This window comes from Ursus arctos, unplaced genomic scaffold (genome assembly GCF_023065955.2).
Source record: "Ursus arctos isolate Adak ecotype North America unplaced genomic scaffold, UrsArc2.0 scaffold_3, whole genome shotgun sequence".
NCBI lineage: Eukaryota > Metazoa > Chordata > Mammalia > Carnivora > Ursidae > Ursus > Ursus arctos.
The window spans coordinates 13,430,305-13,444,604 of NW_026622985.1; the positions used below are offsets into that span (position 1 = coordinate 13,430,305).

Consider the following 14,300-nt stretch of genomic DNA (forward strand, 5'->3'; position numbering starts at 1 on the left):
AAAATGAATAGTTTTCCAAATATTTTTCTTGTTGTAAAACAGCACAACATAAAAGAAAATTCTGAAAAAGAAAAAACTCCTCGAATCCTACCACATGAATACATTACCATATCTGAGAATAATCTTCCGGTTTTTATCTGTAAAGTACACGTTTTTCAACATAACATAATTTGTCCACATTGGTATGTAACATTAAGCTTTCACTTAAAAATACCCCATAAGTATCTCTTGTTTCTCATAATGATAACCTGTAATGGGTGTGTAACAGTGCTGTGAATAGATGGATTATAATTTACTTAGCTATCCTTTTTTTCAAAGATTGATTTATTTATTTGAGAGACAGAGAGTTCGTGTGCAGGGGGAGGGGCAGAGGGAGAGAATCCTCAAGCAGACTCCTTGCTGAGCGTGGAGCCCAGGGCAGGACTCAATCCCATGAACTCGAGATCATACCTTGAGTCATGACCAAGAGTTGGGTGCTTAACCAACTGAGCCACCCAGGCACCCCTTAGCTATTCTTTTAGTGCTGGCTGGTCATTTAGGTTGTTTCTAATTCTTCTCCACTTTAGATAGAATATGGCAATGAGTATCTTTGTGCTGAGTTTTTATTACCTGTTCAATCATTTCTTTAGATCAAATCCTAGAAGCAGGATATCTTTGATTTGATACAGACCCCGCCATATCAGACTGAAAGCTGTATGGTTCTTCAGCACGCGTCTTTGTCAGCCTCTCTCCTCATTCTCTCCATCCACTGAACAATATCTGTCCATGGCCATCGACTCTGCCTGACCTTTCTCCACTCGTCCCTTGGTTGCTTCCCTTGAGACAGCAGTAACCTGGGATGAGGTCAGGAGTCTCATGTTCACACTAAAGAGGTAGAGCCCGTGAGCAGCTCAGTGAACACAGATCACATCTCTGACCTCAGGGCTGCTGCTCCCTTCACGAAGGCAGTCCTTCGTTCTAGCATATGGACAGAAATAAAAATGGTCTCTGAGCTGACAAATGGGGTCGTAATGAACAACGCCAGATTGCAGACCTTGTGGGAAACTCATACAGTCCTATAAGAAGATTAAAACACAGACTAATAATATATTATTTGGCATCTTGAATAGCAAAACAAAGTGATTTCAAATGACAATAGTTTAATTGGCTCTCGCTTGGGATTTAAATGTCTAAGTGCATTAAATGAGTTTTCCTTCTATAATCAACTCCATGACCATAATTTCCAGTACAGATGAAACATTTGTGGTTAGTTTTTAATAAGTAAATGACTTCATCACTGAAGGTTCCTAAAGTATGATTTAGTGTTTTATGGTATAGTTTATAATCACAAATGAGAGTCCCTGGTTATTTTAGGATCTGATTTTGAAAGAAATGTTTTGTAGTGTTTCCAAAGAAGAAAAAGAAAGGTCTTTTATTTTCAGGTTATTTACATTATACCCTCACTGCAGTCCAGTTTTGCTTTATTGGCAAGGACTGTCAAATCACTCTTATTGTTGTCAAATCACTCTTATCATTACAAAAGATTTGACAAGCTATTTATATTTTATGTTAAAAATTACATAACGGTGACTGTGCAACTCCCAAGGAAACAGGCTTAATAGTAGCTGGAAAGAGTCGTATCTGATGTGAGGAAAAGCTCTTGCTGAAGACTCGTTGATGAAAAAGACAAGGGTTGTGACATATTGGATAGGTTAGCAAAGTAAGTTGTTGTCTCTCCTTACCTTTAAATCCTGAGAAATTGTGTTTGTGTATGAGAGAAATAGAGAAATGCAGATAGAGATGAGATAGAGGGAAAGAGGAAGGGGGGGGAGAGAGAGGAAGGGAAAGAGGAAAAGAGAGAGAGGGAGGGAGAGAGAGGGAGAGATTAAGATTGTTTGAAACACTTTAGCCATAGTCCCGCCTGACAAAATAGAGATGCTTCAAGCATGTGAAATTATAATTTTATATCACTTCTCATTACAGGCCGTATTCTTTGGGTTCTAGGTATTTATTTTTAGGCATCAGGGATTTGGAGAATAAAAGCTGCTTTTTTCTTGTGAACAGGTTTCTGTAGGATTGGTTATTTTGATTTAGAAAAATTTCCAGCCTAGAATTTAAAAAGGGGAGCATCCCCATTTCTTGAGTTTCTTGACTCCCCAACCTTCCCAGTATTACAAACGACTCAATCTGTCTGGCATAGCTTTAGGCATCATCATTGGCTTCTTGTCCTTGTGACCAAAGAGCACATTACATTTCGGGAGGCAGCAGCGCCACCCAGTGGCCAACTAACTCCACAGCTCCTGGGAACATAAACAGGATCCAGACCTTCCCGGCCTCTCTCCGGCCTCTCTGCCGGCCGCGAATTGCACACGCGTGCCTGAAAGAACCGAGAACTCAACTTCTCAACTTCCGCAGCATTGAATCCATCACAGGTAGGTCTTGTTGTACTTTGCTCACCTTCTTTCTGGAAAGATCAGACTACTTATAGGGCAAGGAAATGGAGTTTTGTGTACGTTAAGGACTCTTGGCTCTTTTTGGCAGACGTGTAGGAATGCATATATTTGTAAGCCGTGAGCTAACATTCTGCTTGTGAAAGTTTCAGTAGAAATTTATGAAAGCTAAAGGAATATTATCACAGAATAGGTGGCACAAATTATCCTCTCCATGAGGAGTGTAGAAAGTCTAAGGAGTCCAAGGAGAATTTAATTTCTGAATATGCGAAGTGCACCTTGCTGTACCAGTCCCTACATGACAGATTCTCCACCCCCCCACCCCCGGCCCCCAGTAGGGAATGGTATTTTTCTTTTTCTAGGGTATAGCAAACACATTTCTGGTAAATTCATCGTTCTTTGTAGCTGCTGCTGGTTATTATTTTTAAAGATTTTATTTATTTGCGTCAGGGACAGAGCACAGGGACAGAGGGAGAAGCAGACTCCTCCTTGAGCAGGGAGACATCTGGGGCTGAGCCCTATATGGGACTCGATCCCAGGATCCCAGGATCATGACCTGAGCTGAAGGCAGATGCTTAACCGACTGAACCACCCAGGTGCCCTGTAGTTGCTGATTATTATGCACATTTTATTAAAAATAAATATTACTTGACTGGAGAAGATTTGAAAAATGCAGAAAAGTAGAAATGAACAGTGAGGGGAAAATACAGTTCATAGTCCCTCTACCAAACACAACCCCTGCTACTGGGCTATTACTCAGTGCACATCTACCCTGAGCACAGGCTCTGGAGCTAGCTTTGCTTGCTTTAAATCTCATCTGGGCCAGGTAAGTAATGGTGATTTGGAAGAGTTATTTTGTCTTCTCGTTGCCCTGGTTCCTCGTCGCTGGGATGGGGATAATTATTAGCTCTGTTGCAGGGGGTTATTGTGAGAAATAAGACAATTAATATATGCAAAGTTTTCGGAACAGTGTTTGTATATCATGAATACTGTATTTGTTAACTATTTTTTCCCCCACTCCTCCATTTCCTCCAGCTCCTTGCTGCTATCAGAGATTAGGCACCAGGCATCCTGCTAGAAACAAGTATTTTTGTTTCTTTCCATTTTTTTCTCTTGTGGTTTCTTTCTGTCCTTTCTTAATAGCTGAAACTGTACTCCAAATGTAATTTTGTATCTTTAAAAATTATACTGTAATTTTATTCATTAGTGCAATTTTAAATGATTGCTAAGTAGTATTGCCTTTTTTCCTCCGAAAATTTATTTATTTATTTGGTGGGGGCAGATGGAGAGGGAATCCCAAGCAGACTCCCCACTGAGCACAGAGCCCACATAGGGCCTGATCTCAGGACCCTGAGATCACGACCCTGAGATCAGGATCCCGAGATCACGACCTGAGCCAAAATCAAGACTCTGGACGCTCAGCTGCCTGAGCCACCCAGGTGCCCTGGTAAGTAGTGTCGTCTTAATGCTACTGGTATAAGACGATGACACAATTTGGGTATGTGGATTTTATTAACATGCAAAATGAAAGGAATATTTTTTCTTGAAGTTAAATACAAAGGTTCCTTTTCCCTTTCAAAAACAAAAGAATGTGATGTATTTTGAATCCTAAATTTCTGGTTTTATTTTCCTTTTGTCTAGTAGATTCGCTTATTCTTGAGTCAAACACTATGCCTGTAAGTATAGGTATGATGCTAAGTGCTGGGGATTAACTATGCATAAGGCTCTTCCCTGAATAAATGTGAAGTCTGAGATACTCAAAATGATGCGGAGGGAATACTGGGAGGAACAGCTAACTCTGCCTAAGGAAGTTGAAATTCGAGCTGGGATTGAAGGGTAAGCAGGAATTTGCTGGGAAGGAAGGAGGTGGAATAGAATAATCTGGGGAGAAGGGTCAGCCATGAATAAAAGTCGAAGTTGGGAAGTGTCCCTAAAGCATCGAGAAGCGTGGGGTGCACGGGGAAGCGGAGGGCAGGATGGGAAATCACACTGACAATGCTGCTTGGGGCCAGGAATGAAATTCCAGTTTATAATTTAGCCAGTAGAAAAAAGGGAATAAATACAGGCTTTAAAGTCTAGAAGGAACCTGTTTTGGTAGATAATGGTGGCAGGGAGCCTGGACAGGAAGACCCCCAGATTGGAGGTACTGACGTTAGTGACGAGGCTGGTGCAAAGGCTAACTAAAATCTGGTGGTTAGAATGAAAGGGGGCCAGATTCAAGGCATGCTTTTTTTTTTAATATTTTATTTATTTATTTGAGAGAGAAAGAGCATGAGTGTGGGGGCGGGGAGGTGGGCAGAGGGAGAGGGAGAAGCAGACTCCCCACTGAGCAGGGAACCCCCGATAGGGGACTCCATCCCAGGACCCTGGGATCATGACCTGAGCCAACCTGAGCCACCCAGGCACCCCCCCAAGACATGTTGTAAAGTAGGACGGATAAACTCCCCATTGGAAGTAGGGTACGATAGCAAAGGAAAAGCAGAGAAAGACTTAAACGTTTCTAGCTTTTACAAACCACTTATAAAATGAATGTCATGGGAATGTAATGTGCAGCATGGTGACTATAGTTAATAATACTGCATTGTATGTTTTAAAGTTGCTAAGAGAGTAGATCCCAAAAGTTCTCATTACAAGAAAAAAAAATCATAACTGTTTGTGGTGATGGCCGTTAGTTAGGCTCATTGTGGTGACCGCTTTGCAATATATACAAATATCAAGTCATTATACCGTCCCCCTGAAACTAATACAGTGTCATATATCAATTATATCTCAATTTTTTAAAAAAGGTTCCTGGCTTTGAGTGAACAGAGATGACAGGAAAAGATTGCAAGTACAAAAGGCAAAGCGGTTTGGGTGGGAGGGAGGGGAGAAGATGGAAATGCGGTCAGTTTTAGACGCGCTCTGCAGCGAAGCCCGGAGACAGGCAGGTGCAATTGCAGTCGGAAATACAGGTCTAGAGCTTGGGAGAGAAAGAGGGGTGGGAACAGCAGCTTTGGGATAGTCAGTATATTTGAAACTGTGGGAGCAAGGGAGACGATCTGGTTAGAGTACAAAACAAGAGGTCCAAGGATGAAAGTGCGGAATCCTCAGGCAGGCAGAGGAGGGGAGACTTAGCAAAATGACAGGAAACCGTGAGAGACCAGTGTAAGCAGGACAAGGAAACGTGCTGCTGCAGAAGGCAAGTGGAGGGACTGTGAGAGTCGGGGATGGTCACCGTGTCCAGCGACGGGGGAGACAAGTCAGGGAGGGGCCGCTGTGGAACCTCAGCCACAGGTGACCTTAGCAAGAAGCAGTTTGACGCTGAGGAGTGAATGGGCAGGAAGCAATCTGAGAGTGACAGCAGGCTCCTCTTCTGGTACTTTGTCGGGAAGAGGTAAGAAAGGCCGACTGTGGGACAAGTACCATCAGGGTGGAGATTTGAGAATTTCCGTCTAGCCAGAAGTCTGATCGGTAGTTTATTAACATAGCATATGACATTTGCTTCATCCATCGGTCTGAAATTAGTAAGATTTTCACTTTTATTTAATTGAAATTAGAAAGGTGTAAAATAAGGACCTTTCTTGTATACATCTATATGCCTCTCTTAGACTCGAACACAAAGCTTCGGCTTTAGTTTGAAGATGGGTGAGAATCCCAACTTGGACTTGGTTCCAAGAAAGCAGTTCATAAGCAGTGCTAAGGATATAAATGAGATAAGGATGCGGGGAGGTAAATGCAGCTGCCCATTTCCTGTTTGTCTATCACACACATTGTGGTGGCCTCAGCAGCTCCAGCAACTGAGATGTCCAAAAAGCAGAGTATTGTGGACTCTTCCTCCCATTAAAACAAACAAATAAGCTCCAGGGATTTCAGCACCTAGAAATTATTTAAGGTGAAAATTCTGTTTGTAAGGAAGCCACACCGCTCAGGCCTCATGTGTGGGTTCTGCGCTTGCTCTGGCGCAGTCTTGCTTTACCTTTATGCTCATCTAGGTCCTTCTGTGGTAACAGCCGACAGGCCTATAGCATGAGTCAGGACAAAAGACACACGGCAAGTGGGGTTTCTTTCCCTCGCTCCTGCTGGTTCTAGTAGGGGCTTGTGTTCATTAGACACAGGTATAATGGGCATACCATTAACATTCATTTCTGCAGTCCAGAAACTTCTTTAAAAGGCAGAGCAGATTTAAAAGATATGTTCGACCAAATAGCCTCATCAATTCAGCTAATTCTCTTGATTTCCTGCTCTGTGAACATCTGCACAAAAACACACTTTCAGTGGTGGCAAGGGGTATTATCTTCAGAGAATTTTAGCAGGGTGAGCCCAGATAAAATCTCAAGGTTTACTGCACTGGTGAAATTTCCACTCCGGGTGTGACTTTCTTGAGACACATTATTAGAGATGGAGATTTCATATCTAATACGCAGGGCAGAACAACACTTAAGACTTTAGCGACTGCGTATTAATATCCCATGTAGATTTGAAATTTTGGCTGTCCATAAACGTGGAAAAATATATATATCAAGACAAATTAGTAAATATCTGAAATAGTGTTTATACCTAGAGAGATATAAGCACTTTAAAAAAAAGATTATTTTTTTAAATTTTATTTGAGAGAGAGAGGGAGAGCACAGAGGCAGAGTGAGAGGGAGAAGCAGACTCCCCACTGAGCAGAAAGCCCAATGTGGGGCTCAATCCCAGGACCCTGAGATCATGACCTGAGCTGAAACCAGAGTGGGACACTCAACTGAGCCATCCAGGTGCCCGTAACAACTTTTTAAAAGTAACTGTCAAATGTCATTTGATATCGTCAACATGTTTCAGAAATCCTCAAACAGTATGTGGTCTTCTTTTTAATTTTTAAAAAAGATTTTAAGTAATCTCTACATCCAGTGTGGGGCTCAAACTCACCACCCCAAGAACCACTTGCTCTTCCGACTGAGCCAGCCAGGCACCCCAGTATATGATCTTCTGACTTCAAACTTGCTCTAATTTCTTCATGTTCTGTGAATTTTTTTTAAAGGTTTTATTTTTAAGCAATTTCTACACCCAATCTGGGGCCCGAACTCACCACCCCAAGATCAAGAGTCGCATGCTCCACTGACAGAGCCAGCCAGGCATGCCTTTTAATGTTCTGTGAACTTGAAGGACGTTGTGAGATCACAGAATACTTTATGAATCTCTTGAAAGACTTATCAGATTCTCTTATCTTAGTATGTCTATCTTTTAGAGAAAAGGTCTGGTCTGAAGGCAGGCACCTCCTAAAACTTTGTATTTTAACCAAGAAAGCGCTGAAAAATCCTTTCCTGTTCTCATATACTTAGGTCCTAGAGCAAAAGCTTGAATCTTAATTTTGTCCATGCTAGACTAAGAATATTGCTCCAAGGTAATATAGAAGTCAGTGGCTTCAGTGTTATTCCCATGTGAATATGTGAAACAAAACTGCAGTTTGGAATAATCCGGCACATTGTTAGGGACCACTACTAACTCCATACGTGGAAAAACCAGGTACTTGAGCATGAAATGTATTTTGTATTTTCTATGGAATTGTATGTCCTTGCCTCTAACATAAAACTAAAATGAATTTTATGGGGCGGCTGGCTGCCTCAGTTGGACAAGCATGCGGCTCTTGATCTGGGGGTTGCGAGCTCCAGCCCCATGCTCGGTGTAGAGATTGAGAATAAAAGAGACAAAAACAAAAATGAATTTCAATATTTTGTTTTTAATCATCAGTATAAACGTTTCTTCAGTTCCTTACACTTATAGCCTCTTAATTTCAATATATATATATTTCTGTATATCTATGTGTGTCTGTTTACAATGTTATCCACTAGGTTATTTATGGTACCTTTGGTCTGATTAGTTGGTGGTAAGGTCCTAACCACCTGACGGTGACGAGAGCAGAAAGCACGGTTAGGTCCCTACAAAATGTGTTTGATTCTTGTTCACTTTTGCTAATGAGTCTGAAAATGCTTGATTTTGATCAGAAACTTGAAAAGGACAACGGCAACTTGAGTTTCTGAGCGTATCTTAAACGACATAAAAATTACCAATGACAGAGAAAGAAAAGCTCTTACTACATTTAATAGTGTTAATTGTGAAGATATTGCAAATTTCCGTGAAGGATAACCGACAAGTGATGGGTTCAACGTAGAAACTGGTACAAATTTTGGTTAGTTTGTTAAGAAACAAAATGTTCTAAGAACTGTTATGAACATTACTTTCATTAGACAAGTGAAGAGGATTTTTACAGTTGTTTGAGGTGCTGTAATATGTCAAGTGATATCCCCAGCTGTTTTACTAAACCAGCTGTCTGTTCCAAAATCCACGCGAGGCTTGGGTTTTCGGAATGTCCGTGCTCCGGCACCCTACAACATTCTAAAGATGAACAACCTGCCTCACCAAGACTCTTGCTGCAGTTTTCGTGAAGCTCGGCATGATTTTCACAGAGTCTTTCATCGTTAGCTTCATCCGTCTTTTTCTCAGCTGGAGCCACAGGACAAAGGTCCATATCGTGAATAGAGTCCAATAAATCTACCACATGGGGCTGAGAAGTGATTGATTTTAGATGTCTGAGCACGTACTCTTCACACTGGCCAACTGCATCCAGAAGATTATTTATTTTACTGATCAGAGCCGAACCATTATCATGAAGGTGACACCAGGAGAGCAAAGCACTGAATGAAAATATAAACGAGAGTTAAACAGGAAAAAAACTACACAGTCACAGGCTTTTCAAATTTTTGATGCTAAACCCTACATGTTTCTTTTCCAGATAACACCATGCGAAAATGAATCAATAATAATGCAAGTCAAAATCAGGAAAGTAATGATGCTAAAATGGATTTTAAAGTATATAAAGATATTATCTTTTGATACAAATTAAACAACTGGAAGTAATCATATAAATTGCTTATATTCCTAACACCTCCTTCACAACTCTACATCCACTTTTCTTGATTTTAGATTTTTTCTTTATGACTGTGTAGCTTCCGCTGAAGAGGGATTTTTCTCCTTCAAGGACATCACACAGCTTCTGGACTAGTGATTCTCAGACTTGGGTGTACATTAGAATCACCTGGGCAGCTCTTAAGACTGTCAAGGCCTAGGTTACATTCCAGACCAATGCAACCAGAATCTCTGGGGGTATTATTTTTTAGAGCTTCCCGGCTGATATCAAGACGTAGCCAAGTTTGAAAACAATTGTTCTAACCAATACAGTTACTTGTCATCAAAACTAAAGGCTAGAAGAAAAAGTTTTGTGGCAACTTCTCTTTCCCAACTTTGTTATAGAGTATTCTCTGTTTGTTGCGCTAATACTTTTCTTGAAGAAGTAGAGAATTCTTCTAGTCCTAATAGATATTTTTCTTTATTTTTCTAGTACAGACAATACTTTTGTTTTCTGACATTTCAGATTGTTCAGGTAATCATGATATAAAATAATGGTTGTTGTGAAAAGTAATCCTTTTTTTTTTTTTTTTTTTTTTTTTTAAAGAGAGGGAGAGAGAGGTGGGCAGAGAGGCAGAAAGAGTGAGGGAGAGAGACAATCTTAAGCTGGCTCCATGCCCAGTGGTGACCCTGACGCAGGGCTTAGTTCACAACCCTGAGATCATGACCTGAGCAAAAATCAAGAGTCGGATGCTTAACCGACCCAACCACCCAGGTGCCCTGAAAAGTAATCATGTTTTAAAAATGGAATCAATTGATATAAAAGATTTAGCAATAAACTTTCTGAGCTTGTAAAAGATTTAACTTGATGTAAAATGAACACTTGATCATTTTCTTACTGTAGACTATAAATTCTGATTTCTGATAGCTGAATTTTCTAAAACCTCCAACAGTGAATTTTTTTGTTTTGATAACTTTTGTTTCCTACTCTTTTTAAAATTAGTGATTCTGGGGCGCCTGGGTGGCACAGCGATTAAGCGTCTGCCTTCGGCTCAGGGCGTGATCCCGGCGTTATGGGATCGAGCCCCATGTCAGGCTCCTCCGCTGTGAGCCTGCTTCTTCCTCTCCCACTCCACCTGCTTGTGTTCCCTCTCTCGCTGGCTGTCTCTATCTCTGTCTAATAAATAAATAAAATCTTTAAAAAAAAAATTAGTGATTCTTTGAACTGTTTTATGTTTTGTTTTTCTATAGAGTGCAATTTAAAAGGTATAAAGCATCAAAGACGACAAGCCTGTCATGCTCCGAGCTCCTTCTGCCATTTGACCACTTGGCTCTGATATATGCCATTATTACTATGGAATCTAGACAGGTATTCAATATTCAGCACTAAAGTAAATGGAATCATTTTTCTCTCTATTACAGTTATAATTTTCAGCATACACTTCTAGTCTAGAAGTCTGTTATACTGTGTTCTGCCACATGAGCAAGATTAAAAGCTTTAATCAAAACCTGAGATGCAAATTAGTGGTAGTTCAGGTAGCAAAAAATATACACCGCCTATCATTTCTTTGCAATGAAGGACAACACCTGACTCACATATTAAAGTGGATGAACTGATGATTTTGACTTTTTGAAGGCAATCTTATTTTATGCTCCGTGGTACTTTTTTGTGGATTTAACACCAGAAAAAGCACTTCGGTCTAAATGCTTTATTTTTACATACTATTTTTATAAAAGTCCTCCAGTAGTACTGAGGTTAAAATGACTCAGTATTTAAGTTTAAAAAATTACCTCAATGTTCCTCTGAGTTGTCCATAGTTTATAATGATTTCTGCACCTTCCTTATAACCTTGATTGAAGCCTTGCTGAAGAGTAACTGCTTTGCCGGCGTCTATTCCATCTCTATAACCTTCCTGAAAATAAGTAATGAAGAACTGCAGCTGTAATTAACACCAAGTAAACCACTGTAGGTTTTTCTAGAAAGTCATAGAACCAATCTGGAAAATGGATGAAATAGGCCTTTACTACTTACTATTTACTGTTTAACATAATGGTTCTACAACAAATGGCATAGCCAGCCACACAACCAAAGCAGACTATGCTTTTCATAAAGGTTTATTATTGGCATATCCTACTTTTGAAGTCGACTTATTTGGCACATGTGAAAATACTGATTCTTACATAGTTTTTAAAAACCCTGTGTTAACAATGCCTTTACAGAAAGGAAACAGAGAGAGTTACATGTCTGGCCCCTTGGCAACACTGACTGATGTGGGTGGGTGAGAAGGCAGGGCAGTAAATAGGTTATAAAAGGTCTTCAATAATCAACTCAAGTAGGGAGAAAGATGTGTTAGTAAAAAGATGAAAAGTGTGGTTTTAGAAATTCTACTTGATATCTAAATTCAAATAAACTGCAAATTCTCTGTGGGCAGGGATTTTGTCCTGCATCTCCCACAGTGCCACAGCACGCCAAAGATGATCACCATTTACTGGTCTAGCCCCCGCCTCACATAAAGCATTTCTGAAACTGATAACACGGTTGTTGGGCTAAGCAAACATTTTATTGAAACAAACAAGGGCAGATCGGGCGCAATATAACGGTTGGCAAGGATATTAAGTGGAAGCGGACCTCACCATGGGAACTCAGCTCTGAGTGCTCCAACTGGAAACTGAGTGTGTGCTATTAAGCTTAGTTTCAATGAATAGTGAGACAAAGTAGATGGGTAATTCACACCTAACTAATAAATCAGAAACCAACTTTGGTATTCCTTCACCTAGCCACCAGTATTCCACAGTAGCTTTCCTTTATTGTTCTTAGACATTCCTAAGTTCACTTTTTCCGGATGTCTCGATTAATACCACTCCTAACCTTACGCTCTTCACCCGTTCAAGCAACCCGTGTAAACACGTCCTTTGACAGCCATAATTAGTATACTCAGTGTCTATGTTCCTCCCCCACCTTCTCCGTAATCCTCATCAAACTGCAATCTCTGCAGTCTAGACCTACTTTATTCTGCTCTGTTTCCAGCGTCTAACGCGCCCCGTGGTTTCACACGCTTTCAAGTGGAAAATCCTAGCAGGATCTGGGCGGCAGAAGTAGGGAGGGCAGCGCCGGGCCGGACTGGGACCACTCTGGCCTCTACTCTCGCGACCCTGACTCCTGACAGCGCCGCGCCCCTCTCCCCGCAACCCTGGATATTCTCCCCCGCACCCGCCACGCAGCTTTACTTTGACTCGTCTCTGCATGTGGCTCCGCCATTCCCGCTGCACCAGGAGCGACTCGTCCGCTTCCTCGTCAAACACGTCCCCCTCCTCTCCGGGACCCCGGACCAAGGGAGCCCTTTGAACCCACGACATCACCGAGGCAACCACAGGGCTGCTGGGCGCCGGAAGCGCCGGCAACTTCTTCCGGTCTGAGGGGCGGGGCGAAGGCTGCGAGTCGGGCTCGCGCGGCGGCGGCTTATGCGCGTGCGTGTATGGTGTCGGTTGTTGCTGGGTGTTGCCGGGTGAATCTGGGTTGCGGACTGTGCTTTTTCCTCCCTGGTGTTTGGGGCTCCCCCCATGGACCTAGAGTGTTGGCCAGCGCCTGTTGTGGGCGAGGCGGATTCCTTGCTGGCGGGGCCGGTCCGACCTTGATCTCTACGGAGGGCAGCTGAGACGCTCAGTGAAAATCTTTGCATTCCCGGCGCGGTCTGTGCAGTGTTGTGGGCTTTGGAGCCCCGCGCCTTGGGAAAACCATTCGAGGCATTTCAGTGGGTGGGTGATTACTGACCAACGTCTCTCTTTTAGAAGCCCCCTCAGTACATTTTAGGGATTTGACAGCCAGTGGTTTTTAATTGTTAGTAGCAAAGAAACAATAGAGTCGAAAAGGTAGCCACTGCAGCCATTTTGAGATCAGTACGTACAAAGAGTACTTTTATGAAAAGAATGCATTTCTCGTTGATTCACGGTATCTTTCAGTGGCTCCCGTTCCTTTTCAGATCCCCTATTGGCTGGGTGAGGACGGGGACTTGTTTATCTACAAATACTTAGCACCAGCGTGATTCTGACACGTGGCAGATGTTGAAACAGATGTTAGTGAATGAATGGACACCAGTAATATTGCTGTTTTGCTTTTTGTGTGGTCACGTGGTAATGATGATTTATTATTTAATGTATTTTCGGTGCTAGGCACCGTTGTAGCTTTTGGGATACATCAATGAATGGCAGACAAAACTTAGCAGCTCTCCTCCGCTTTACATTCCTGTAGAATTGACAGGATAAACAATTAAGCACTGTATAAGTAAATTACATAGTTTGTTACAAGGTCATGAAGGATACATGCTATGAAAAAAAATAAGCGAAGTTAAGGGGAACCATGAGCATGCGTGTGAGGGTGAGTGGGTGGTTTAGGTGATAATTTTAAATGCTCAGAATTTTGCATCATATATATATATAGTAATTAAACATATATGTTTATTACATATATAGCATATACATATATATGTATGTATATAATTTACTTGGTAGGTCCATGGAATATGTATAAAAACGCTCTATACTTCGCCACATAAAATATCTTAAACTTAAAAACCCAGATATTTTATAAGTCATATTCTCTGATCACAATCCAACAGAATTAGTAATAAATAATAAAAGACTCCAATAATTTAAACTATTACACTGGGTGTTAGAATCCCCTTATTTCTCTTTGGATCAAAAAGGAAATAAAAACTAAAATGGCATACAATAAGCAATTAAAATCTGAACACTTCCTACCAGAAAACATGGGGCCAAATGAAAGTTGTACTGAGGCAATTCTATAGGCTTAAATGTCTTTATAATTAAAGAAAAAAGAAAAAAAGACATACTTATTATGTATCTTAATTAGTAACAAAATAGTAGTAAGAAAAGCAATAAAAATACCAATTGAAATTAATAGAAAATCCCCAAATTTACATAAATAAATCCTGAAGCTGGTTCTTTTTTAGTAAGCTCTACATCCAACGTGGGCCTTGAACTCACTAC

At 41.1% G+C, this 14,300-nt stretch overlaps 1 protein-coding gene across 1 annotated transcript; it reads right to left on the reverse strand.

Moving 5' to 3' along the window:
* Positions 1–8,107: 8,107 nt before the first annotated feature.
* On the reverse strand, positions 8,108–12,694 carry YAE1 (YAE1 maturation factor of ABCE1). Its single transcript, XM_026502914.4, has 3 exons — positions 12,522–12,694; positions 11,085–11,206; positions 8,108–9,082 (listed from the first exon to the last, which is right to left on the reverse strand). The coding sequence occupies exons 1-3, from the start codon at positions 12,648–12,650 to the stop codon at positions 8,653–8,655; spliced, it is 681 nt and encodes a 226-aa protein (XP_026358699.1). The 5' UTR covers positions 12,651–12,694; the 3' UTR covers positions 8,108–8,652.
* Positions 12,695–14,300: the final 1,606 nt, after the last annotated feature.

What these genes read in the sequence shown, in the direction of transcription:
- YAE1 (XM_026502914.4), bottom strand. Translation starts at nt 12,650, where the DNA reads ATGTCGTGGGTTCAAAGGGCTCCCTTGGTCCGGGGTCCCGGAGAGGAG. An exon ending in ACATGCAGAGACGAGTCAAA is followed by an intron (nt 11,207 to 12,521) that starts GTAAAGCTGCGT and finishes ACTTATTTTCAG; the next exon opens with GAAGGTTATAGAGATGGAAT. An exon ending in CAACTCAGAGGAACATTGAG is followed by an intron (nt 9,083 to 11,084) that starts GTAATTTTTTAA and finishes ATTTTCATTCAG; the next exon opens with TGCTTTGCTCTCCTGGTGTC.